At 44.4% G+C, this 27813-nt stretch overlaps 1 protein-coding gene across 1 annotated transcript in view; it reads left to right on the plus strand.

The window, feature by feature from the left end:
- CAMSAP1 (calmodulin regulated spectrin associated protein 1) overlaps positions 1-27813 on the plus strand; it is a 484517-nt gene that overhangs the window by 426813 nt on the left and 29891 nt on the right. The window contains exons 14-15 of the mRNA XM_085613485.1: positions 19097-19305; positions 19389-19491. Of these exons, the coding sequence (XP_085469611.1) occupies positions 19097-19305; positions 19389-19491 (312 nt within the window). The remainder of the gene's footprint in view (positions 1-19096; positions 19306-19388; positions 19492-27813) is intronic.

Below are 27813 nucleotides of genomic sequence, written 5' to 3' on the forward strand. Positions count from 1 at the left end.
AGCCAGGGGTTGGTGTCACACTGACAGCCAACTCCCCTGAGGCATTAGAACGTCACCCTGAGTCCGATCTGAAGGAGGAATTACTGACTGTCCAGTGTGCCAAGTCATCCTAGCTGTGAGCGAGAAAAGGAAGTGCCAACCCTGCAGGAGGAGCACTTAGTGGAAGTAATTGCCCCTGGCTTAGGGTCTGTATGACAGACTGACTGAGCAAAAGTGCAGAAGGCCTCGTATTGCCGGATTGAGCAGTGTGATCTTCGTCATATACCTCCGTCATAGACATCAGGTTCTCGCAATGGTGTGTCTTTGTAATGGACTCATCTGAACCTGTGATAAGCGCCTGCTGGAGGCCCATGTGTCCATAAGTGAACTTTGTGTAAGTGGACTGCTTGACCATAATCCTGCGAAGTGTTTGGTCGGACCAATCTTGAAGGTTAAGCGATCCAAGAGGTACCCTTAAGGTGCCCCCATGAAGAATTGAGGTTGTTTTCTCGATGCACTGTGCACCGAAGATAGCGATTGGTGTTCACTGCATATATGAACCAACATTTGTGGGCGACCGGCCTATAAAGATGAGAGGTAAGTGCTTGTTATAGCACCAGAGTGAGCCGCGACGTGAGTCAAGTATCCATTGGAAAGCAGAGCAAGTGGTGATCTTCTGCTGCTGCCCAGGATAGAGCCAACAGAAGTCTCTGCTCTTGCTGGGGCTCCTTTGAGTGACGGTGCTGTGCAGCTGACTGGCGCACAGCCCCTAGAGGACTGCTGTGTGCCGCCTGGAGCCCCCTGCATTGGAGAGATCTTGCTGCTGCATGAAGTCAGAATTCAACCCTGCACATCTTTTAAACTGCTGCAAATCGAGTGAAGGCTCCTGGCTACCACAGCTAGTGAGATCCTGCTACTGTAGGAGGGCAAAACATGGCTCTGCACTACTACTACTATGAACTTGATGACAGACTGAAAGGGCCTTGGCCTAAGAGATTGAGTGCTACGGGGGGGGGGGGCCACAAAAGACAAGTGAAAGTCTAGTCAGTAGAGGCCCCTAAGAGCACAAAGACTCACACCTGTGAGTCGGGAATTCATTCATGATTGAATACATAGTGGAAATCTGTTTTTGTGTAATAAAGTACTTGTCTGTGTACAGAGTGAAGAACTGGGCTGGACATTGATCTGAATGCGTTGCTGGGGAGTAGTATTTATTCTCAAGCCTGAGTAACCCCCACACTATTCTCCTTAAGAAGCCTGTGACTGCTTGTCTATGCTACCACTGAGAGGCAAGCGTGGAAAGGTTTGTACTCTGTCCAGTTTCAGAGTCTTAGCAAGGCTGGCCTTAGGACAGAACTGGTATAAGGCCTCAACCTCCACAGTTGTGACCCAGTAGCCGTTTGGTGCCCTGTGGCATCCTGAATGTGGTCTGGCAGTCATCCGTTCATACAGGCTAAATACTTCCAGTCTGTGAAACAATCCTATGGAACCAAACCCTACCAGTGTCCAAACTGGCCTTAATCTGTATTCAGTGGATTGCGTTTGCATGCTGTTGCTGCTCCCAACAGAATAGACATTTGACATCTGATGGTGAGCTTCTCCAATCACTTCATCATACTAATAACATAGAAAGGTGTTTGTTTGCAAACATGGTCACTGAGACAGTTTTTCTGTAAAAGAATTCAAATAATACTGGTGTTAGAAAAAATCAAGTAATACTGGTGAGGAATGCTCCATGGGCCCCTTTAAAATGGAAATATATCCAAAAGGCATGAGCATATCACCAGCTCCTTACCATACCAAATTAACCTGATTAGGTTAGGCAAAGACTGGCAACTTGTTGTATCCAGTCCATTCTCCATCAACTATGCATGATTCATGATTAAGCTGTGTTATTACGCAGTTATCTTGCCTTCATTAGACCACTGACAAACAGTGAGGTCTATAATGGTCAAGTCTACCTCCTCCCCAGATCCTAGGTGCAGCCAGGGTAGTAATCCACCTTTTGTCTTGCAAATGGTGAACCTATGCTTGGACACCACTCTGACAGGATGAAGATCAGTCCACTGTTAACCGACTTATTTGATGAAGCCGGGACGACATTCATCTTGACATGGTGAATAAGGTTTTACGTGATTGCTTGTCAAATAAGTGGCAATATGGTTTTAGGAACTTTTTTGATAAACCAAACACCATTGATAAGCAAGTGGCCAGTTAGTTGGTCGGACCATTTGGCCCTTAGGGTTTCTTTCTCCGCTCCTGAAGGTTTGGAAAAACCACTAGGGCAGAAAGTCACACGCAGACAATGGAGGAAAATAACCCATAAGACGTTTAGCACAGTATTCTCTCCTCCTATGTGTAATGAATGTCAAGACATCAACGTAGCTTTATGTAAACTGGAGTCAGAGGTCATCGTGGCTTTTGACAAGATCGCCCCGAGTAAAACAGCTACAATCTATGAGAGAACGAGTCCGGCACCCTGGTATTCTGTTAGTTTAAAGACGGAGAAAGCTGCGTGCAGGGTAAAGGAACGAAAATGGAGGAAAACAAAATCTGAAGAAGACAGACTGGCCTACAATATAGCACATAGGATGTACATCAAGAACTGTAGTACAGCGAGACAGACATTCTTAGCCACTCATATAGAGGAGGCAAAGGGTTCATCGAAAGAACTCTTTAGGATTCTTAAGGAATTTACTACTCCTAGAGTAGCAGCTCCTACCTGCCCCTCCACACAGGAATTTTGCGATAAGCTCGCCATGCATTTTAAAAACAAAATAGATAACATCTGACTCTTTCGAGCAGGTATCCGTTAACAGGGAAAGAATTTTAAGCATAGTTCATCCCTCCCTAGTGAAACTGGAGACTTTTGCAACTATCACCAGGGAGCAGGTGCTACCACTTTTGAAATGTATTAAGTAAGGCTCCCCGTCTGAAAAAGAGTTTGGTGCCGCTGCACCCTTCTGCACTTTGGTGCATGTTACGGTGCAAGGACACCAGCTATGGTGTTGGAGGGCTGACTGTCACAGGCACACCGAACAATGGCTGATGTACAAGCAGGGTGTGTAATGTAAAAAGAAATGTTTGCAATGTTTCTCTCACAACTGTTGTATAGGCAAGTTCGTTGTCTCGAACTCAGAGCATTTTCTGGAATGCATTTACCTCTGGAGGCATTGCTTGTTCGCCCATTCACTCTTTACACGGTTGGCAACAGTGGGAAAGAAAATGTTTTTTTTTTCCTGCGCTGCTGTCCTCAGGGCTCTATTTTAAGCCCCACCCTGTTCAACATCTGTGTCGTCGCTGGCTACCATGATAAAATCTTGTGGGTTCCAAACCATCTCCTATGCAGATGACACTCAGGTGATAATCCCCATAGAGAAGGACCCCACGGGGACCAGAGAGAGATTTAAGAGCTGTATGATGAAAATATCCAATTGGATGAATAACAACTACTTGCAGCTTAATTCCAACAAAACGGAGATCTTATTGTTTGGCAAAGCAGCAGAGATATGGACAGACGAGTGGTGGCCTGAGGAACTAGGATTACCACCTTCCCCCAAAAATGGGTAAAAAATCTGGGCACCTTAATGGATAATAACTATCCATGTTTTGGACTGATATGCATGTTAAAGAAGGTCTTCCCGTGGATTCCTCTCTCCGCGAGAAGGGCTCTGATCCAGGCACTGCTAGTCAGCAGACTGGATTACGGGAATGCTCTTCTAGTGGGGTTGAGGGAAGACCTGCTTTCTAGGTTACAAGTCGTTCAAAACACGGCTGCCCGCCTAGCCTTAAATAAACCCCCTCTTTCGCCATCTTTACCACTACGAAGAGAGCTACATTGGCTTCCCATAAAAAAGACGGCACTTTTCAAACTTTTGTGCCTAGCCTTTAAAGCACTTTCTGGTCAGGGACCTAAATACCTCTCGAAGAAATTGGAATGGTATACTCCACCACGACTCTTAAGATCTAGTAACCTAAAGCTTCTCCAAGTGCCGAGAATTAAGAAAGTTAAGATGGGGGGTCGTGCCTTTTCCCTTCTGGCTCCTAAACACTGGAATGCGCTGCCTCTAGAGCTACGTTCCTGCCCCACGCTGACTATCTTTAAGAAGCACCTAAAAACCTGGTTATTCAACTGATACGCTCTGCCTCCAGAAGTCTGCCTCCCATGCGCCGAGAGATCCCCTTGGGGATGATTTGTGCGCCATATAAATAAAAATAACAATTAATAATAAGTGCGCTTCTTACTCATAAAGCAAACCCAATTCAAAGTGCTTCTTTACCTTTATTTTTTTAAATATTCTTTATTTTTGCTCACCTAAACTTAATGTCACAGTATTAACTGTATTAATGCAATTTTAACATTCGCCTAACATTTTTCAGACACATTAAAAAAAAAATTATAACATTGAAATTAAATGTATTTCAAACTAAATTTCAAATGTAAAATCTTCTTTCGATGTAATAATCTCTGGTCTTCTCTGCACTATGGAGAGAGTTGAATATTCTTCTCCCCTAGGTGAGGTTTTTATTTTAACACCAAATGCAGAATAGTAAGCAGTAGTTATTCCCAAAAGTTGGATGAACCAACTATTTAACAGCCGAGCCATCCGTTTTGCTCTATGAGCCTGTGCAAATGTTTCCCATGTAAATCATCCAGAAAAACAGCATGTAAAAATGTTGTAAAGCCTCTTAAAAATAAAAAAAAGTGCATTTGTTTAACAAGATTGCACCTTAGTATATCAGATTATCACTACATTGAAATGAATTCATTAAAAGTGATAGTTTTTTAAAATGAACTTTTATTCTCGATAATGAAGAAAAAAAGAGTTTTAGTTAAATAACAATTTTAAGCGAGGAAGGCACAATGCTTCCAGGTTTTCAGGTTTCACTTTATACAAATAAGCCAATAAATGGGTATCCGTATGTCCTTCCTGTCGCTCAGGTTTGTTTTTATCTCCGTGCACTTTTCAAAATATTGCGCAAACTCGACCAGAAGGTTATTAGAGAACTTTACATGAGAACCAGTTCCATTACGCAAGGGCACACAATTTTTTTTTTTAATGGGATGGGGAGATTAAGTGATTTGCCCTGAATCACAGGGTGTTGAGCTGATGCTGAGACTCAAACCAGGTTCCCCAGTTAGGAGCTCTGGCTGTAAGCCACATCCTGGGTAGAGAAAGGCAGGCAGAAGCTAAATGAAAGCTTGGCTTGTTATGGACTTCAGGTTCAAACAGGACCTTGAGCAGAGCCAGTCTCAAGGCTTAAGCATGGCTCAAGCTTTCAGTGGGTGGCCCACATGTGAGGTTGTGGCGAACAAACACTGTCTATGGGACTAGGGTGCTGGCTGTTGTGTAATCAGTGGTTGCAGGAGTGCCAACCATGGTGTGACCTGTGATATGGGAGCACTAGCTCTGGTGTGTGCTGCTGCACACTCGTGCTGGCTGTGTTGGAACATGTTTTGTGCTGCACTGGTTGTGATGCCGGTGATGTGGCAAGTGCGCATTGAGTTCTAAAGTGAGCAATGAAAATGGGACCATATGGTCCTAGTTTTGCGTAAAAACCACTGAGAATGGTGTAGCGGGTCCCCCAAATGTTGAGTTTGGTGCCTCTGCACCTTCTGCACTTTGGTGCATGTTACGGTGCAAGGACACCAGCTATGGTGTTGGAGGGCTGACTGTCACAGGCACACCGAACAATGGCTGATGTACAAGCAGGGTGTGTAATGTAAAAAGAAATGTTTGCAATGTTTCTCTCACAACTGTTGTATAGGCAAGTTCGTTGTCTCGAACTCAGAGCATTTTCTGGAATGCATTTACCTCTGGAGGCATTGCTTCTTCGCCCATTCACTCTTTACACGGTTGGCAACAGCGGGAAAGAAAATGGTTTTTTTTTCCTGCGCTGCTGCCACTCACCATGACCAATCACTTGTCACTAACAGCATGTCACAGAGTTTCTGTTTTGACTGTCCCTGATTTCACAACAGCAGGATATCTTATTCAGCAACGTTTCGATGCTTTGATGAATAGATGCCATCTACAAATCGCACAGACAGCTTTGTTTTAACAGCACATGAAACGATCATCAAACTTTATCATAAAATAAATGACATGTTCAAGATTATGAAAAGCCAAATTGTTTATAGAAGCATTATTATGAGCATAAAACAGTAAGCATTTGTGTTATTTCTGGTGCATCTATGACGGGCATGAGGCAAAACATAACTGCATACAGTTTGCAAATGAAGTGCAACAAACTCATTTGTGAATTCAGTCACACGCTGTCCCCAAATTCCAAGACTGGACTGCTTCCATTTCATATGAAAGATGCTTTATAATTATTTGATCAACAAGTTAATACAATGAATATCTGGCGAGCAGCACTGAACCTGGGGTCCTGTATTTCGTTGGAGCTCTCTGCTGAAGTATTTTGAGCAGGTGTGGCCTGATCTTGTAGTCATCGTCTGATCAGGCCAGACTGGGAGACAGGTAATTTAGTGCCTCTGACTGACAAAAAAAGTTGAATATATCTCACTCACCAGTAGCAGCTTCGTAACTAACAGCGGTGCAACTAGAGCGAAAGAGAGCTGATCAAGATATGGCACAGTGCTCCACTATTCTCTGTTCATGCTCAATACAAATGTAAACAAGCAACAGCAGCGACTGCATCCAGCAAACCACTGGCCAGAGGGACTTCCTGCCACTGCAGCCAATTAATCCCTGCAACCAGCTCCTGGAAGGTGAAACACCCAACAGGAAACTAAAGGTTTCCAATGCTAACCTATATGTGACCACAGAAATAGAGGAAGTAAAAAACACTAGCCATTGATTCCAAATAAATGCAGTATCCATTTTGAAGTAGTCAAAAAGTATATTATATGTTAGAAAAATCATTCATTCCAGATTAAAACTTGGGCAAAGGCTCATTTTTTGTACAAATTCAACCTATTTAGTTCAATTAAGGCGTTTATGGAAAACAATACATTTATCAAGGAATTGAAAATATAATTTTATCAAAGCACAATAAACAGCATAACATTACCACAGAAACAATGAACATGTTTTGCTGTTAATAGGAGTTGTGTTGTCACTTTTCCATATGCAAAGGTCTTTCTAGGGGATAAAAATGACTCCAATTTCAAAACATTCACTAAGAATTGCAAAACTGACAGAGACCGGAATCAATGTAAACTAGTGCTGTTTTTAATAATACCTAATCAGACCCCCCAGGATATTGAGTTCAGGGTGTGCTCAGGTAAACAAAATGGGACCAAGACACCAAAAGAAGCCGATATTTTTAGTGAGAGGATGTGGCACAACTTCAAGAGCTGCCGACTTTGGAACGGGGCATCGGTTAGAGTCTCGGCATCGGCACTCCCCGTGCCTACAAAAGCGCAGAGATATACTGATCTGAAATGTAAATAAAACAATGGCAGAAAGGTTGTTAGCACCTAATGCTTGCTGGAAGAAAACCCGACGTTTGAAGCACACTATAATCAGGAGGGTTGAAACACGTACAGGAAGAAAAGCCAGAGATTTCAAACACGTGCTGAAACAAAATAAAGCAAGTCGGCGCACGAAGAAAACAACACTTAACATGAGCATAGGCAAAGCAACAAAAAAAAAGTGCTCTCAAAGTATCCTAAATAACCTGAAGAGTAAGAGCACATGTAACGGGGGTAGTTCTCATGGGAGGATACAAGAGTCCAAAAGGAGGGACTACTATGCGTGTTCACCAAACAAAAGCCAGCATTTACAAAGGACAGTAAGAGAAACCAATGTGAAAGATTGGCGGTGCTTGAAGCCCGTATTGTAGATACAGCATGTCTCAAAGAGACAGCGTGCATTCGCTGCCTAGGCGAGACCTATAAAAGGCACTATGTTGCAGGAGTCGTGTCATTTTGGAGGTGCCTGCACATGTCTAAAAATTGATGCTAACCCTTTTTTATTTACTAAGTTGGCACGTTTCTTTCAGAAGTGCTGGTGGTGGGGGCACAACACAAAGGGTGCAGGTGTGGGGGTAGCCTTACAAAGGACTGGGAGGGGCAGGGGGAAGAAGCCCAAAGGACGCAGGTAGGGGAGACCACCCGGGGACCTCTGGGAACACAAGAAACATGGGGTGCAAGGGTGGAAGACGAGAAGCAACAGTTGAGAGAGCAACATGGAATGTGTGGGAAGAAGCACATAAATGAGAAAGAAATGCGTCCGTGCTCTAGAAGAAGGGACAAACACAAGATGAGGAAAGAAAGCCCTAACAAGCAACGAATGAGAAGCAAGCAAATGACAGTAAAGTCAACCAACAGTAAGAAGATGGGCAGGCGCTAAGCTCACTGTAAGCTGACGTTCTTTTTTTTTTTTTGCCAAACGAGTGCTTGCACTGTCTGCTAGGAGTTATTCATTTATTGGAACTATACAGCTTTATGAACTGTTAACACAAAATAGAAATCCTCTCCAAAAGTTAAGCTCCAAATCCCAGAAAGCAAGGGACTGCTGGCAAAAAGCTTGCAATGGCTAAGCATATCTTGAGCACTCACTTCCGACCCTGAAATAGAATTATTGCCAATGTAAACATTTCAGTGAAATGACCAACTACACCAACAATAGAGATTTTCAAAACAATCCAACAACTCGGGGTCAAGACTATCATGTCTGCAACTGGGCTTGAATAGCATGGGCTTGCATTGTGGGCCTTGTACTACATAATTATCTTTTGGAGCACACCAGGTTTATCCACAACACATATTTGCAAATATAATATTACTTCAAATGGGTTCTTCTCAAACTGAAGGCAGTCAGACTCCAGAGCAAGGTACTGCAGGGAAAGGATCCCCAGGACTAGCCTTGAACTCACTACAGAGAGAGAGGTGCAGCAGTGCTTCCCTACAGCTCAATAGCATTGGGATGATTAAAGAGTTTATAAGATGAATGTTAATTTTTTTACCCTAACCAATTCTATTTGTTTGTTGCAAAGGCTGTATATCTTGATCCCTTTCACTGAAAGTAAAGCAATACATTTCCCTCAAGACCTGTTTTAACATCTTTGATCATTTATCTAAAATGTATTTAGGGGTATGCATTTAACCATTTTAAGGGCTCGCGCCCTAGCGTTGCAGCGCATAGCACTGCTCGCGCAGGCGAGAGCCCTTTTGTGGAGGGTTCCAAAACGGAGCCTGGAATCGCACATGCGTGTGCGATTCCTTTTGGTCCACGGTATTGGCGTTTGCGGTCGTCTTTTTTAGAAAGACAGCACGCTTTAGGCCAAAGGCGGTCGCGTTGCTTCGCCCATGGCTTAGTGGTGTCTGTTACCCGCACGCCGACATCTGTTTTCATTTATCGTGCCCAGACACGGGTGCGATAATTGAAAACAGATCGCTCGCTGTGGCGCGCGCGCACCATTCCGGGCTTATCTTCATGCATTCAATGTTGACAGGAGTTTTTCCATGTCAGATGATGTAACCTCAAGAACTTAACCATCCTTTGGCAACATTTCAACCATTCAGAAAGAAAAAGGCATCTCTGATAGACTTGCATTGAAATCCGTCAAGATATTCACATGGCTTAATACCATTCTACAATGTTAATCTCATTAAGAACGTTATGTTGAAAGGTGTTCCTGGGTTAGCGCAGGCAGCGGGGAATTATTAAGCGCTTATGGCCGTCAATGAAGATCCTATGATGTAAAAATGTAATATTTTAATTATGGCAAAAAATATAGTATGTCCAATGTGGAGGAACAAAGACAGATTTTTGACAAAATAACAGCCCTTTCCCAAAACTACAATGCTTAAGAATAGGAAAGCCACAAGCTGCTTCCCTCATCGGTGACCGGCTGCGGGGTGTGTCACTCGCTGGCTGAAGGTTCCCTCACTGTTCCGGCTGCACACGCAGCAAAGAGGAGAGGCGTGCTTACTTTAAATCAAGACCCGCTCCTTGGAGCAGACCCTGGTACCGTTTGTTTATACATTAATCCAGGATTGCAAAGGCAAACAGTCGGGTAACATCATTAAAAGCCTACACTTACACTTTTTTTCGTAGTCTTCCTCTTTGAATGTCGGCACATTGCTTTTGTTTCTTGAGACCTATTACATTGCAACTCCTAATTAAAAGTTTCCTAAATTGAAACTTTGTAGTGCGTGGACTGAGTGCATGTGTCTTCCTGAGGGTAAACTATTACATTAGTGCAACAATTATGTGCAAAGCTTTTTATATTTTACATGGAGGAATGCTACTGCGTCTTGCTTTTCGGACTCTTGCAGCAACCTTCCTCCAACGAGTACAAGCAGACCAAACCGAAGATGTTTGAGAATCAGAGCTGCACTATGCAAATTTTAGATGATTGATGTCTCTGACATTGACCAATCATGTGCGACGAGAAAAGAGGTTGGTTATGGTCAGTATGACTGTTTGATAAAGCTGGGTAGATTGATGACCAATGGAATCAAGGCAGGCAAATATCTGCGTGGGGTCCGGCCTGGGAAATTTGTTAGTGTTCATCACTGCCACTCAGTACCTATTCTGGAGTACTCCATCCAGTATAATATTTGATTGCCTTACTCATTCGTGCTGAGATTTATCGAATACCAAGGTGTATATCCAAACATACCTTACTATGTGGGAAGGTGAGTGATAAGATGTGCGCTGCATGAAACCTAATGATCCCTTTATTACGACAGTAAACCACTAAAATATTCACTAAATTTTGATCGCGATATTTTCAAAGTGAATACTCATTCGGTTATTCAGTCCCTTGTGCATTAATTCAGATTAATTGGTGCCAGATCACCTATATGGCAATAGCAGGGTTCAAATAGACTTTAAATATACAAAAAAGGTAAAGCTCGATGTCTCAAGAAATGGCTTCTATTCAGAAGCGACTGGCTGCCATGAAGCTACCAATTTAGCAATAATTGTGACAAACCTCCTGGCAAATAATTCATTTCCGTCAATTTTGTGTAAAAGGCAATTTGGTGGGAGGGGTCCTCTTAGCCCCAAGTTTCTCTCAAATGCAGTGGCTTTACATCACAGGGTATCTTTGCATTCCGGGACACGATGACATGAACAGGCGCATTCTGAAGGAAGACTGCATCGTTTTACTGTTCATTTACAATTAAAAACTCAATACCATATAATGTACACCTTCTGTACCAATGCTGTAGCTTGTGCCTCGCACATGTTTTACATAAATGGTAGCAAACTCTTGCACCAACCAAAATATGCAAAGATCTTTTCAGGTGAAAACGCTCTGGCAAAAATTATTCTTTGTTCTAATGTATGGGTTACCCCTCACGTGCACATTTTTCCCTTCACACTCTTGTAAACGGTTTAGGCTTGCACTTTAGTTGTTCAAAAGAAGTCCTCTTCCAACAAACTGACAACTTCATACCCCTTCACATAAAAGCCAAAGCGTGCATGGATTCTCCAAATCCACACCACATAATTCTTCCACACACAGCACATTTGAAAATCTCATAATTCCATGCCACACAATTCATTTATAAATAATTCCACTCCACAACATTCCATACTATATATTTACAATCCTTAAAAATAAAAAACACATTTCCACTTCACTCCATACCACATAATTTACATCACATAATAGTGCTCTATGCACCTTAATACCACTGCAACCCACATAATTACTCCACACAACTCAGTTCAACTCCAAACAATACAATTACACAAATTCCACTATAGCTTACATAATTACACCTCACGCCACATATTTACACATGACTCCAAAACACATAATTACACTCCAGAAAATACAACTCCACACCATGCCACATAATTACACTCCACACAATTATACACCACACCACATAATTCCACACAACGCCACTCAATTCAGCCCTACACAATTCACCACACAACATACTTACATTCCACTAACTACCACCCAACACCACATAATTCAACTCAACATTACTACACTCTACTCCATGTCACATAAATACACTTCACATTAATACAGATTATGCCACGTAGCAGCACTACGCATTAATACCATCCACACATGCCACATAATAGCACATATTTTTCATTGAACGCTACACACTTCCACGCCACACATTCAACTCTACACATTTCCATTTAACACCACATAAATCAAAAGCCACATAATTCAACTAAACACAATTACACAACACCCACATACATCCAACATCATGCCACAAAATTCAACAGCACACCACATGTCCATTACATACCACTCCACAACATAAAATACCATTCAACATAATTACACTTCATAACACACAATACCACTACATACAATTCCAGTACACTCAATAGCACATAATTACTATCCACATAAATCGACTGCACACCTCGTCACATTATTACACCTCACAGCTCCACCACACAAACATCTACTACCAACAATTCCACTCCACACCACATACATTCCCTCCACTTCAAACAGAAAATGCATAGGTAAATTACATTGTCATTTACAATGTCTATAGTTCTAACTTGCACAAATGCGAGACCTACTGCATTGAAAATGCTTGTTACTCTTTCAGTCGGACACATAAGTTAATATACTGAGATTTTTTCCTTACGTGCTTTCACTTTAAGCTAACATAAGTCTCAAAACAAAATTGTTTGAAAATAGGACACTGAATTATACCTGTAGTTTTACTTTCTTTTCCTTTGTCCTGATTGTGCTTATTGCTACCATTCCAGCTTAGTTCAGACTGCGATCTCAAATCACTGATCGCATGCTCGGAGAAAGATAAGGGCATAAAACAGACCAGGGCCAGCTCCTTCATTTGCATTGATCCCTATCTGCTTTTGTCACTTCCAGTGTACTGGCAGGTAGTTTGGCACTGTTCACAAAACTGGCCAAAACTAACTTGTAGCCCAGGCCCAAATGGCAGGCGTGATGACGCTCCCATCAACTACCACCAAAACATGTGTCAGAAGGGTGCCAACCAGCCCTATAGACATAGCAGCATGCAGTTCAATTTGCATAGCCACAGCTGTACTCACTAGAAAAATGCAAGCATTTGATCGGGACTACATAAGCACTACAGTAATTAAATTAAACATGTAAGCTTTAGAAAGATCAGACTGCTTTAGAATTAGGGGGGGGCTCACTGACAAATGGACTGAGAAGGGGAAATGCCGTCTTTGAGATTATTGCCACAACTCAGTTGGCATCCCTGATGGTCAGCTTTTTTAAAAAAGAAATTGAGAGAATATTGATATTATCACCACGAGCCCTCATGGTGAAACCCTGATTATCTTCCAAAGTTCTGGCATTACAAGTTCCAATCTGTCTTCACTAGTGTTTAACATTGGGTTGGTATATTTCTGAAAATGCTGCTGCTTGATGGTGATGCACGTGGTGCATGATATAAATAAATTAGTCCTTAACTTTCCTTGAAACCTCTTCCTTGCAAAGCTGTTATATCATATAACTGCGCATATTTTGCATTGAAAGGGTCATAATCATCATGCTCCAAGATTTGCATCTGAACGTTTGTAAACTTTTGCAAAGTAACAAGGATGCCTTATTTTGGGGGACTCTTTTACTATCCTTCAAGCAATCTTCATTCATAGTCATAAGCACTGAGTTGTCCTCACCATGTATGGGAACTCCATAAGAAAAATACTAACCGTGCATTTGTTCCGTGAAAAGCAATTTTCACTTATTTTCTTTAAAAATGTTTTTTTTTTAAAAAGCAAACAATCTAAAAAGTCAACAAAAGTCACTTTAATTTTAGAGGGGAAAGAGCCCTCTCACAAAACCTTTTAAGGGAAGGATGGAGGTGGGGGGCAGGTCAAAGTATATTCTTAGCCTGTAGCCTAAAAGGTAGGAAAAACTGTCACTACTTGTTTAAGAACAGCATATCACCAGTATCCCCCTCACTACCAGTCATCAAGTTATTTTTGTTTTGGCTTCCTGGTGACAGGATAGTGGAGCACAGACCTCTACTTATGGCTTTTTCCAAAACTAATTTTTGTCTTTTGCAACAGGGAGTATACATTTTCTGTTTCTGGTGAAAAAGTTGTTTTTCTTCCCAATGTGCATTCCATTTTTGTGAATATTCTATTTGTGGGAGAAACAAGGTCCTAGACAGACCCTCAAAATGCATAGATTGCATGCCTTTCCAGATGACTTCTAGGACGACACAGCAAGACAAGGAGAAAATCTCCCTAAATGGCTTGCAAAAGCACAAGTGTAATGTCTGGAATCCGCGCCAGGGGAATCTGTGCACATAAAGGGTATCCCCTCTCGTACAGCTTTTTCCACTATTTTCATGGACCCTTCAAAGGAGATCCAAAGCAAGTCTTATCCACCCAATCTATACCTTTCATCAGACAATCTGAATGTTGCTAGGAAATTCACCACCAGGACACATCCATCTTCCACTTAATGTTGTCTGAATTTCACTCCAAACAGGATTACTATCCCACTCGTCTTTCCACACCCACACTGCAGTTTGTGGAGCAAAGTAATCCAGAGTTTGAGCAGTATTGTCCAGAGTTTGCATTTCTCAGCTAGAGTCCTGCTTCTTGGTGTTTACAATCTTCAAGTCTTAGGTTATATCTGGGCTTTCATGTGCTTTCTCACCTGTGATAAGCTGGGCAGACGTGCATAAGACTTCCTCCAGGGTCATTATTTCTTTGTTTATGAAACCAGTAAGGAGTGTATTGCCATTGCCTGTATAAAAGAACAGCAACTACAACGGTAGAACAGAAATTTATTGCTGTCACGTAGGGTGTGATATTTCTGAGGAGGCTTAAGAGTCGTGTTGTACATGTTTTTTATTTGCTCACATTGCTAATAAAGTTTTAAAACACTGGGCGGGATGCATTATTGGTCATTGTTAGAGAGCCATGTTTGGATTTGAGAGAAGAATGGTTGTTATTTTTCATCCTATGGACATCTTTGCTGATCATACTTTTTCTATTTTTATGTACAGAAAGTGGTTTATTAGTTGGTAGTCTGCCACAAGAAATGTCACTATTCTTGTCCGGTCCAATAAAGGTTTCAGTAATTTAAACCTGAGCTCAACGCCTGGTAGCTGTGGCACAGAGCAGACAGGCGTAACCTAAGAAAATGTGTAAAATATTTAGAAGTTTCAAAAGTTTAAAAAAATTAAGATACAACACAATAAAAATCCCACTCCAATTTATAAAAATAAAGAATTTAACAAACAAACTGACACCTAAATGATAAAAATCCAGTGAAGGGAACCGTTGATATGAATTTTAAAAGTTTTAAATAGAAATGGTGCCAAAATGTGGTAAACTCAAACAGCAGTCATCGGGTTGGCCTTGACCAGACTTGGGTGTGATTTACGGCCAACCGTGATGGCTGGGTCGGATACAAAAACTAGGTTCGTCCCAGTTAAAAGGTGTAACTTTATCTAGTCTCTGAAATCAATGTAAAAAATCCTTGGTGCTGGAATGCAGTAGGCTGTGTCCGAGATGGGCTCCACGAGGCCACATAGCTGTTGGACGATGTCTCGGTGAAGATGTTGACTTTTGGTGGGAAAGCTCAGTGTGGAGGAAATTCTAAATCCACGTTCCTAGAAGGTCCCTCACCAGACGGATATTTTGGACACCTTGGCCCGGTGAAGATTTCTACTGTCTGATTAAGTCGCTTTTTTGGAGTTTAGATTCATCCAGCAGGGCAATGACCGCTTGAGACCAACAGGGTTGCACAAAGCCTGATAGTTCTCCACAATTTCCCGCTACTCAAATTTGCTCCTGCAGAAATTCTCAGATTGTGAGCAACTTGAATCTTTGGCCCAGTGGCAGCGCATCTTCGTCAGACAAACTTGGAAGGTTTGTCCCTTCCTGTGGAGATCTTTGGAGCCCGGTATTTCAGGTTGCAAGGAGGAGTACCCTTTAACACTGCCAAAAGTCCCAGAACCTTAAGGACAGCACTTGGTGGTCAAGACTCCCTCCTACAGAAGCCACTAGCAGGGCCCAGGGCAGTCCATTTGGAATTGTTCACCTGGCCTTTTCCTAACCAATAGCGAAAACTTTCCCGGGAGTATCTCTACCCATTTTTATAACAGTTCCTGTGTGCCCCACTGCGAACCAACCCACAGTGCCCCTTCTCTACCTAAATATAACATGGCAGAACATCTTGTCCCCCGTGCAGAGTTCTTGTGCCCAGCATTGAGTTGTGGCCAGGGAAATCAGCAACCCATCCTATGTGCTCACTCAAAATCGGTTAGAGGACAGCTCCTCTCCCACTGGCATTGGTGCCTGGCTGACTAGAAAGATAAAGAAAAGGGGCAGGCCCAGGTGTTAACTACATGTGCCTGTGACAGGGTAGGCCTCTTTGAAGTTAATTAGGTTCCTAGGCATAGCCCAGATGGTTATCCTGACAGAGGAACAGAATAACTCCTCACACCCAAGGGCATGGTCTCAGCTCTACAAGGAAGTTCACACTTAAATAAAGGGGCTATTCAGCTCTGTCACAGTTGGATGCTCATTCAAATGGGCTTCTAGAGGCTTTAGATGGTAAAGGTGCCTTTTTAAAAATACCTTTTGCAAAATATTCGTTACAAATACAACTTTACCTATAAAGTGGGCTTGTAATAAATATTTTAGAAAGTCCCAATATTAACTTTATAGCAGTTTTCTTAGCAGAGATAGTTATTGAATTGTAATCTTGTATCCCAGTGCTTTCTCATGGACAAGCTACAGAGAAAACTGCTTTTGGGGCCTTGTCACTGTAAGGACATTTTTTACTTTAAACTTTTACATGTCCTACTTTAAAATACTATGTACCCTACCTTATTTAGCACTAACGCCTACTTAGGAGTGACTCTTTAATGTTTAAAAATAGGGTTTAGGCCTGTCAAAAGGCGGCTATTTTGACATGTTGAATTTGCAGTTTTAAAACTGCACTGACAGTGTTGTATACCTGCACTCTCACTCTAGTCGTGGCACAATGTGTGCTGAAGTACACTAGTGACATTTAATTTACAGGCCCAGTTTACAATTTGTACCAGTTACTAGGTACAGTAAATATGCTAGGTGTATACCAATTTTTGCATATTTTTAGGGGTCAGAGTGCATACACTGGTCACTGGATAGCAATGTCAAAGTGCAAAAACCAGGTAAAGGGACATTTCCCTACAGCAGCCATCTCAAATGCTTTCAAACATGCAAACATCATTTTTATCATCCTAAGCACAGAGTGCAGTCACAAATTTTCTCAAGGGTCTAATAGTGGTCAGGTTCATATTGAAGAAAAATGGTACTAGATTGCGTGATTGTTTGCTTTCTCTTCTACACAGGTTTGGTGTAGTAAAAAGGTGCCATGAAGACACTACATACAAGTAATTCATAAAAGGGTTTAAAGATTAATTGAAACTCATTTGTTATGGTTACTATGGGGCTTTGGTGAGAATATTAAAATGAAGTAAATGCGTTCAAGAATAGTTTGAAGATTTGAGTCTCCAATTTAAACACAGATTTTTGGTGATCCCATACAAGCTTACACTTCTGCAGAAGTTTAGAGATCTTAGGGAAACTAGACCATTCTACGATAGTCCAGTACTTTTTGTGGATTTAAAGATAAATTGGAAACATGTTTTTTTTCCCTCCAATTTAAGAAATTTTTCTACCAGAGAGCTGCCATCGGTTATTACCTATACGGAGGAATCTGGGTGTTAATTCAAGATTAAAGGCGAGGCTTAATATTGCTTAGTAGGATGTTGTAAAATTCCTTTTTATCCTTGTGTAACCGTGTGGCCTAAATAACTTATTTAGTTTTGTATTTTATTTAAGGTATCAAGGGAGTAATTATTAGATCCACTAAAAAGAAAAAAGATTTGACTTGATTTAATTGTTTTCCTTTTCTTTGCCTTTGAATAATATTGTGGCCAGTTGTGTTCTTCATTGTTGCATGCAAATCATTTTTCTAATCTTACACCACTTTGTGTTCTCACATTCTTGGCACTTAGCACTGCGTCATTTAAAGCGCTAGACCTTTTTGCCGAATGCATACCTGTGTGCTGCTTTTAATTTACTAATGTAAATATTCTTGGTTCACTTTGCATCAATCTGCACTACTCAATTGATTATCGGTACTCTAAAAGCTATTTATTGGTATTAAAAGGTTCTCATTAGCTAGTAAAAGTGAAACCATTGATTTTCTGTGATTACCTTTATGCAAGTTACCTTTGAAGCTCGGTTGCTTTGCTTTTTTGGTTACATGTCTTGTTTTATCACCATCTTGAAGTCTTTTTAATGAGAACAAATTGTTAGGAAAAAGTAATTACGTGAAAGTCTGAGTCTGGATGCTGTGAATGCATGCTCTGTTGCTCAGTGTGATTTGCCAATGATACTTTGAAGTCTAGATGTTTGCCGTTATGGACTGGTTTAAAGGAGAAGTGAAAATATGAGTAGGATACCAAAGGGCTCCACATACAGGATACAGATCTTTATCAGTATAGCCCCTTGGTGTGTTGGGATCAAGATGTCTCCACCTAAACAGACTTTCTCCACAAAGATGTATTCACACCATCTCTTTATTTACTCAAACTTTCACTCATGGAATCACACACCACTAAGGATCCCACCTTGTGCCAGCGCACGTATCCTCAACAAACCACACTCCTAAATTTTGGAAGGACGAAGAAACAGACCACTATGGAGATCCCCACACTCTGCTACCGACTTTGAACAACAAAATAAAAAAATTGAATGAACACAGTCCGATGTCTGTTTATAATGTTGTTTAGGGGAAGTGTAGTGCAAGTCTGCTTTGTGAAAGAGTTGGACCCCTCTAACGGGACTTCTTGTTAACAATGAGAGTATGCATAGAGAACATTGAGAGGTAGAATTGCTTAGTTCATGTCTCTTAGAAAAACTTTATTAATCTATAGGAGTATGTAAGTGACTGTCACTGCTGTCTCATTAGATAGGTTAGTCAGGCACGCACATTTAATTGTGCATCTTCTCTCAATTTGGATTTTTACACCTGGTAACTTGGTACCATTAACTACCTTCAGGATGGTTGTAGCTAGGTGACAGCATACTGACTTCAGGATATTGTAGCTAGGAGACAGCATATTGGGCTTTGTCAAATGAAAGAAATGAGCAAAATGGTTTTACTAACTATCTGTTTGTTCATAATCTCTCAGGCGCAAAGCTGAAGAAGAACGAATTAGGAAAGAGGAAGAGAAGGCACGGCGAGAGCTAATTAAACAAGAGTACTTAAGGAGAAAACAGCAGCAGATTTTAGAAGAGCAAGGTCTTGGTCGACCTAAACCCAAACCCAAGAAACCTCGGCCTAAATCTGTTCATCGTGAAGAGTCATACAGCGATTCTGGAACAAAGTGTTCTTCTACTCGTAAGTGGCATAAATGTGCTTCTTTAGTAGATGTGCCCATGATTGGTTGGTTTGTTGAATAATATCCTTATTTTGTTGTACAGCTGATAACTTAAGTAGTGCCCAGTCTGGTTCCAGTCTTTCTCTGGCCTCTGGAGCAACAACCGAAGCAGACAGTGTACATTCTGGCAGCACTCCATCTCACCGGTAAGAATTGTCCTCAATATTTCTCAAGCCCCTGTATGAGTAGTTATGGTTCAGGGCAACTTTCTATTAATGTTTTCATTTGCCTGTAACTTTGATCACAATGGACAGATCCGCGCAAAATGGTGAGACGAGGGTGGTGGGATTTGGTCACTACTGCTCAACTGACTTATGGCAGACTGCATATTTGTCTCTGGTTCATATAAATTAATCCTGAAATTTTTTCAGAAATAAGAGGCACAAAAAAATTCCATTTTGCCATGAAAGGCTTAACATTTTGTACATTGTTGATTACATTCATACATTTGGCTTAATTTGCGATTTCTGTCAAGCATATGTAATTTTTCAAAACGAAATTGGCCTTTGAAGGGGATTAAAACATTTAAAAAAAAAAAAAAAAAGCATCCACCATCTTAAATATCCTGATTTTGTCAAAATCTTGATATCTGAAAGAAACACGTTAGTGATAGATTCCTTATCTTAGAATTACCCCCAGGCGTCGGACTGGATCCGGAAAGTTTTCATCAGCAGTACCCCTGCGCATCGGAAGGTGGCGTTGTGCGGCTCCACGTCCGTCAATGGCGTCGTGGTCGCCGAGATGACGTCGCGGCAGCTACTTAGACGTCGCCCTCGCACACTTACGTCAGTTCTGTTCTTTCTTTTTCCGTGCCAGCAAGCGCAGATCCGGAGAGAGCAGTACCCCCAGTCACTTTTCCACTGAGTTTTTTTAGGCCTTTTTGTATCTATTTTTTTAGTCGATCGTCTCCAGGTGCAGTAGGGATGCCCGGCCTCAAGTCCTGCAGGGACTGTCATCGCATGATGTCGTTGATGGACCCGCACCACGTGTCTCTTTACTGCCTGGGGTGCGACCATGACCCCAAATCGTGCCCCGACTGCCGGGCCATGGCGCTGAAGACTTTGCGCGAGTGGTCCCGAATGTTGCTTGAAGTCCAACAGTCGGCTCCGCGCCGCTCCAACTGTCAGCTAAGCGCCGCTCAAGGTCCCAGTCCCATGGGAGGTCGAAGGACTGGTCGCAGAGCCACCACCATCGTTCGTCAGGATCGAAGCCTTCGCACTCGGGATCAGGTAAGACTGAGCGTTCCAAGAAGTCGAAGAAGCGCCATCGCTCTCCGACTTCACGTCGCGCGGCTGAGTGTGCAGGTGGTGCCTCACCCGTGGCTGCAGCGGAGCCTACGCAGTCGCCGTCGGCATACCCGCCCTTCCTGGGTCCGTCTGTGACTCCGGCCCAGCTGCAGGAATTTCTGTCAGCCATGGCTCACCTCTTTGGGCCGTCTGGCCCCGCTGGTGCACCTTCGGGCCCTGCAGGTCCGACTGGGGGTCCTCGCCCTTTAATTTTCTGTGGTTCCGGCATCCCTGTCGTCTCCGGTCCCAGCAACGCAGGGCCCCCTTGGATCCAGGCCTCGATCCTGGTCAACACCGGTTGACCTTGTGACACCACCTCTGACGTCGGCCAGCCCACTGGACGATGTCGCCCCCGGTTTCAGCCCCGATATGGATACGGCTCCCGAACGGCGTCGCTCGACGCGGATTCCGACGTAGATGAGGGATTTCCATCCCTTTGTCCAGCCTCCTTATTTTGAGCCTGTTCATCAGCCTTCGGAGGAAGGGGAGGACTGGGAGGGGTCTGAGGACCCTCTCACAGCACAATGTGAGTTTGACCAGGACTGGGTATAGGAGCTGGGGAGGCCAGTGGTCTTGATACCTCTCCTGACCTTGGCATGCTAACTCCTCCTACCGTGGCTACGGAGGAGGGTGCAAGTTACGCAGTGGTGTTGCGTAGGGCAGCCAAGGCCCTCCACCTTGAACTCCCTACAGTGGCCGTCAGGACTAACCTCCTGACAGAAGTGCTTCAACTGGCGGCTACCTCTGCGGAGCCACTGCTGCCTTTTAATGATGCACTTTCAGACGTTCTTTTTGGCACTTGGTCCAGGTCCAAAACAGGAGCTCTTGTAGATAGAAACGTGACCCGACGCCAGCGCCCCGCCCCAGGCGACCCTCTTTTCCTTTACCAACACCCCACCCCTGAGAGCTTGGTTGTCCAAGCGTCTGCGGCCCGAGCGCATTCCATACCACACCGCCAGATAGGGAATCCAAGAAACTGGAGCATATTGGTAAGATTTTTTTCTTCCGCCAGTTCACGGCTGCGGTCTGTGAACACTGCATGCCTCTTGGGGCCATCATTCCCACTCGGTGTGGGATAAGGTGGCGCGAGTGCTGCCTCAGTGTCCGGAGGAGACCCGGACAGTACTCTCTCAAGCTATTGCTAAAGGGAGGGATGCAGCCAAGTTCACGATTCGTTGTGGCCTTGACACCGTCGACTCGCTGGGCAGGGCAATTTTCACGACAGTGGCTCTCCGTCGCCACACCTGACTGAGGACAACTGCTTTTTCTGGGGATATTCAGTACACTCTGATGGACATGCCCTTTGACATTTGCCTTTTCGGCAACAAAGCAGAGCGTTGGAGCGCTTTAAGGACTCGCGGACTGTAGCGACCTAGTCCCTGGGCCTTTCCGCCACGTGCCCTCCTTCCGCCTTCTGCTTTTCGCTCCTTTCGTGGCCATGGAAGAGGCGCCCGCCGACACTATCGCTTCAGAGCCACAGGCCTGCACAGCAACAGTCTCAGAGCGGCTGCGGACGTGGGACCCGCCGAGGTGGGTCAGGGATCCTGCGGGAGGGTTAGTCAGCCTCCACCCCGGCCACCACTGCCTCCAAAACTTCCTAGTCCGGTTTTTCAGGCCCATCAAACGTCCGTGGGCGGCAGCATTCGCCATCACCTCCCCCACTGGCGCACCATCACTTCGGACAGGTGGGTTTTCGAATAGTCCGAAGGGGCTACTCCCTCCCCTTCAAAACCACCCCTCCAGCCATGCCACCCCAGTATCACCGCATGTCGGAGGATCACTTGGCACTTCAACAGGAGGTCGCGGCCCTCTTGGCCAAGGGGGCCATCGAGCGCGTTCCTGCGCCAGAAGTAGGACGTGGTTGTTACTCCCACTACTTTGTGGTGTCTAAGAAGGACAAGGGCCTGCATCCTATCTTGGACCTCAGGGACGTCAATTGCTTCCTCCGGAAGGAGAAGTTCAAAATGTTGACTCTGGCTCAGGTCTTGTCTGCCCTCGACCCTGGAGATTGGATGGTAGCGTTAGACCTGTAGGACGCTCATTTCTATATTCCCGTCCTGCCGGCCCACCGGCGTTACTTATGGTTTACGGTAGGCCACAAGCACTTTCAGTTTACCGTGCTCCCCTTTGGCCTTACCCCTCGATGTTCACGAAATTGAGGGCGGTGGTCGCACTCATCTGCGCAGATCGGGGGTTCCAGTCTTCCCCTATCTCGATGACTGGCTGTTGAAGGCGGGGTCGCCCCGGACAGTCGTTTCCCACCTCCAGACTACAGCCGACCTCCTGCATTTGCTGGGGTTCTCCGTCAATGTGCCGAAGTCGCACCTGATTCCGTCTCAGAAGCTCTTCTTCATCGGAGCGGTTCTGGATACAACGCACTTTCGGGTCTATCCTCCCGAACGGTGAGTCCAGGATATTCAGCCTCTGATTCTGATATTTCAGCCTCTATCATGGGTTTCGGTCAGGATGACCCTGAGGCTGCTGGGCCTCATGGCCTCCTGCCTCCTGCTGGTCATTCATCCCAGATGACATATGTGGGCTCTGCAGTGAGACCTGAAGTTCCAGTGGGCGCAGCATCAGGGGAACCTGTCAGATTACGTCCAGATCTCGGAGAGCACTGCACAACAGCTGCGGTGATGGCTCACGAACCGGCTTTGGGTCAATGGCAGATCTCTCTCCCTTCCCCAACCGGAGCTCACAGTGGTGATGGATGCGTCCCTCCTGGGATGGGGTGGCCACATGGGAGAGGCGGAGATCAGAGGCCTCTGGTCTCCAGCGGAGTCCAGGCTCCATATCAACCTTCTGGAGCTCCGGGCGATCCGACTTGCACTATTCCTTCCCTCTGTCAAGGGGAGAGAAGTGCAGGTGTTCACAGACAACGCCACCGCCATGTGGCACTGCAACAAACAGGGCGGGGTGGGGAGTGTGGGCCCTATGTCGGGAGGCTCTGCACCTGTGGACATGGCTGGAACATCAGGACATTTCCCACTGAATGCCAGGGCGGACGAACTCAGCCGCAGGTGCATGATGGGTCACTCGGACGTGGCGCAAGCTCTTATTCACCAGTGGGGAGAGCCTTAGTTAGATCTATTCGCCACCGAAGAGAAAGCGCAATGTCAACAGTTCTGCGTGTTGGAATTTCCACAGCGGCACTCACTCTACAACACTTTTCATCGCAAGTGGAGTTGCGGTCTGTTGTACGCCTTTCCGCCTATACCACTTCTGCTCAGAGTGCTGAAGAAGATCAGGCGCGATTTGGCCCAAGTCATTCTTGTGGTTCTGGACTGGGCTGGAAGAGTTTGGTATCCCGAGCTACTCAGTATGACTATCGATCCCCCGATCCGACTGCCTCTTCGGGAGGATCTTCTGTTGCAGCAGCAGGGGATGGTCCTCCACCCAAACCTGTCCAGTCTGCACCTCCCTGCGTGGAGATTGAGCGGCGGCAGTTGATTCCTTTTGACTTGCCTCCTGAAGTCTGTGATGTCATTCAGGCAGCCAGGCGTCCCTCCACTAAGTTGGTATACTTCTGCAGGTGGAACAAAAGTTTGTGGCATGGTGCACAGCAAAGGCTGTGGATCCCCTTTCTGCCCCTCTTTCTGAAGTCCTACTGTTCCTTCTTTCTTTGGCCCAGCAGGGCTCTGCTCAGGCCACTATCAAGGGCTACCTTTCTGCTATTTCTGCCTTTCTCAGCCCTTTCTTTTCAAGTTCGCTGTTAACAGATTCCTCGAAGGCATTACTCACCTTTATGCTCCTATTCCATTCGTAATGCCGCAGTGGGACTTGGACCTGGTTCTCACATATATAATGTGCGCTCGCTTTGAGCCTCTTCACAACTGTCCTCTTCGTCTGTTAACTCTGAAGACTGCTTTCCTGGTTTCCATCACCTCTGCTAAGAGAGCGAGTGAGCTCCAGGCTCTTTCTTGCAAACCTCCTTTTCTGTCTGTCCATCCGGACAAGGTTGTCCTCAGGACACGACCATCCTTTCTGCCAAGGGTTGTCACTGCCTTTCACATCGGGCAGATCATCACTTTGCCCACCTTCTTTCTGCCTCCGCATTCCGAGGAAGAGAGGCTCCACCGTCTGGACCCAAAACGTGCGCTCTCATTTTACCGGAGACTCACACAACAGTTCCGGGTGGATGACCAGCTCTTTGTTGGCTACGTTGGTGCCAAGAAAGGTCGGGCTGTACACAAGCGGACTATCTCCAGATGGGTCGTCTTGTGTATTAAAGCCTGTTATTCTCTGGCAAAGAAGGAGCCTCCGTTGGGGCTGCGTGCTCATTCCACCATGGCGACGTCTGCCTCTGCGGCATTGGGACGTGGTGTCCCCTTACAAGACATCTGTCAGGCAGCTACGTGGGCCTTGCTGCACACTTTTACTAGGCACTATTCGGAGACTGCTTCTTTGGCCGTTCTGTTCTTCGTGACTTCCTGGTGTGATCTTGGTTCGCAGACCCACCACCGGGGTTGGTATTGCTGGGGTATCTAGTCTAAGGTAAGGAATCTATCACAAACGTGTTTCTTTCAGATGCACAAGTTACTTACCTTTGGTCACTATATATCTGTAAGAAACATTAGTTTGTGATAGATTCCTTACCGCCCCAACCATCCTCCCCGTTCTGCGAACTATTTTCTAGGGTTACGGTCCTCCTTTTCAGGGCCCTAGTTTCAATGCACATGGGGTCAGTATCTTGCATGGCTCTGCGTTCCTGGCGCGGAAAGTCGTGTACAGAACTGACGTCAGCGTGCGAGGGTAGCGTCTAAGTAGCTGCCACGACGTCGTCACGGTGACCACGAGGCCAACGACGGACGCGGAGCCACACGACGCCACCTTCGGATGCGCAGGAGTACTGCTGACACAAACTTTCTGGATCCAGTCTGACGCCTAGGGGTAATGCTAAGGTAAGGAATCTATCACTAACTAATGTTTCTTACAGATACATCGTTACCAAAGGTAAGTAACTTGTGCTTTTGCACAAGTAGAAGAAAAGAAAATTCCCAGCAAAGCGAGAGGCAGTACGAGTGGTGTTCGACCATAGATGCTAAATAGGGGTCTTGTGGAAGCATGGAAAACAAGTAAAAATCAAAATAAACAAATTTGCCACTGTAAACTCGCGAGTTTGACAGAATTCAGGATCATGGCACACTATCCTGTATGCAGTATCAGGCACCATTTTCCTAAAATTGCAAATTTCATGAAGCTCGCCACTTTTACTCTGTATTTCTTCTAAAAAAAAGTTTTTTAAAAAGGCAATGAATGGTAGGATACATGAGCAGGTGGTTACGGGTCAGAATGGGTACTTTATATGCAGGTAAATCTAGTGTATCTAAAACATAAAGAAATGAATGGGGAAAAACAGTTACAATTAATATAAATATATAATATAAATTCTCATCAGGTTCCTGGTGAAGAACGAGCCACTCCAGGTCAGCGATGTTTTAGCAGTTTTTAATTCAGTAGAGAACAAAAATAATTCAGTATTTAGTTATAGTTGAACAAACACTTAAAAATCTCTGATATTTGCCAGTCATCTTACTCAAAGCACACTATAGCTCATGTCCTGCAGCATGCTCCGTGCTAACCTTTGTCAAAGGGGCTTCCTTAAAAATAAAAAATACTGTCTCGCAATATCAAAATGTGACGAGTCAGTTTGTCATAGAAGAGGAAACTTTACATGAAAATAAAAACACTTTTACTACCCCCAGATTACATGTTCTTCTCAAAGGTGATTGAATTGGATCTTATCAACCTTCTGACCTCGTCTTTAAAAACAAACAAGAATCTCATTGTTGGAATTAGGATATTAAATGATCAGGCTGTGAAAGTTGCCAATGTGATTTGGAAGAGAATCGTACAGAAAATGATCTTGAGATACTCCTTTAGAAGGGTTCTAGGCATCCCATTTAAGTGTTTGGTTGCCGTTTTTGGCCAGATCTTTTAAGTCATCCTGGGGGTCATCAGTTCATCCCTTTGTCCATGACTTCATTCATCATTTTACGGACATATTTGTGTGCTGAGGTTGCACTTGAGATTGCCAAGAATGTACAGCCTGAGCATCAAGAGTGACTGGTTGAGCAGCTCTGTCTTAATCTCCTGGGGTTTTGTAGCTGGTGGCTGAGTAGGAACCACTGGCTATTGTTGAGAAGGCACTGTTGATTCATGCCAATACTATTGAGGATGTGTTGCTTGCTGGTGGAGGCAGTATGGCATAGAAATCGGTACCTTATGGCAAGCTGCATAAAGATGCGACAAGCCGGGGCCTAAATATAGAGGGGTGCCAAAAGTGACATCTGCACAATTTGACTGCCAAAGTATCCTTTGCACCTCAATACAGGAAAAAAAGGCTAAATGGCTAAATTGGATTGCACCAAGCCTAGCTTAAATGGCATTTTACTCAAGGAAGTGCCATTGCTTGGCTGTATGTAAATCCATTCATAGTTTTCAGGAAATTAGCTTTTAAAAACTTCTAGTCTGGACTGAAGCGGCTACATTGTAGAGATATCTGGACTATTAATTTTTGGATCCTCTGTAGATTTGAATCTATGGCAGATTCATGGATCCAGTTTGAAAAATAAGAGGCAAGCTACTGGACCAAGGAGATTTTTCTCCTGAATCCTGCTCTGATTTGTTGGCTGTCCGAGAGAAAGAGTTCCTGCAGGAGCCAGAACTCTACTTGGTGCGCTGAGCGCATTTTTGGTAAGAAATAAAAGGACATAAGGGGTAGGGTGATCATAACCTGACCCCGGGTCCTTGTGTGGGTCACCCAATGAAGAAAGGACTTTATTGCAGGATTTACAAATCCTATGATGGATTCACAAAATTCCTGGGCCTCAGGATTTTAGGATCCAGCAAAATAAGTATACAGTGCACCACTGCTGTGCTTTGCCGATGTCCACACATGGGGGTTTGCTGCATGATACGCAGTGGGGATAGGGCCTGTCTGCAGTTGCTTGCGGCTCGATGAGTGCTGCCAGCCCTTGAGGCGCACAGCGGGCCCTGCACAGCAGAGATTAACTTCATGCTGGTGTTAACACAGAGTGCCTGGCCACCTGAGGCCATTCCCCATTGTGCTCACCCAAAGTCCACGTGCAGAGGGGTTTGGCCTCCTACTGAACGTTATACACCAGCTCTGGCTAAAGGCCAATTGATGGGGCCCAGCCACTCGAAACATGACCTTGCGCA

Source organism: Triturus cristatus, chromosome 1_2 (assembly GCF_964204655.1).
Source record: "Triturus cristatus chromosome 1_2, aTriCri1.1, whole genome shotgun sequence".
NCBI lineage: Eukaryota > Metazoa > Chordata > Amphibia > Caudata > Salamandridae > Triturus > Triturus cristatus.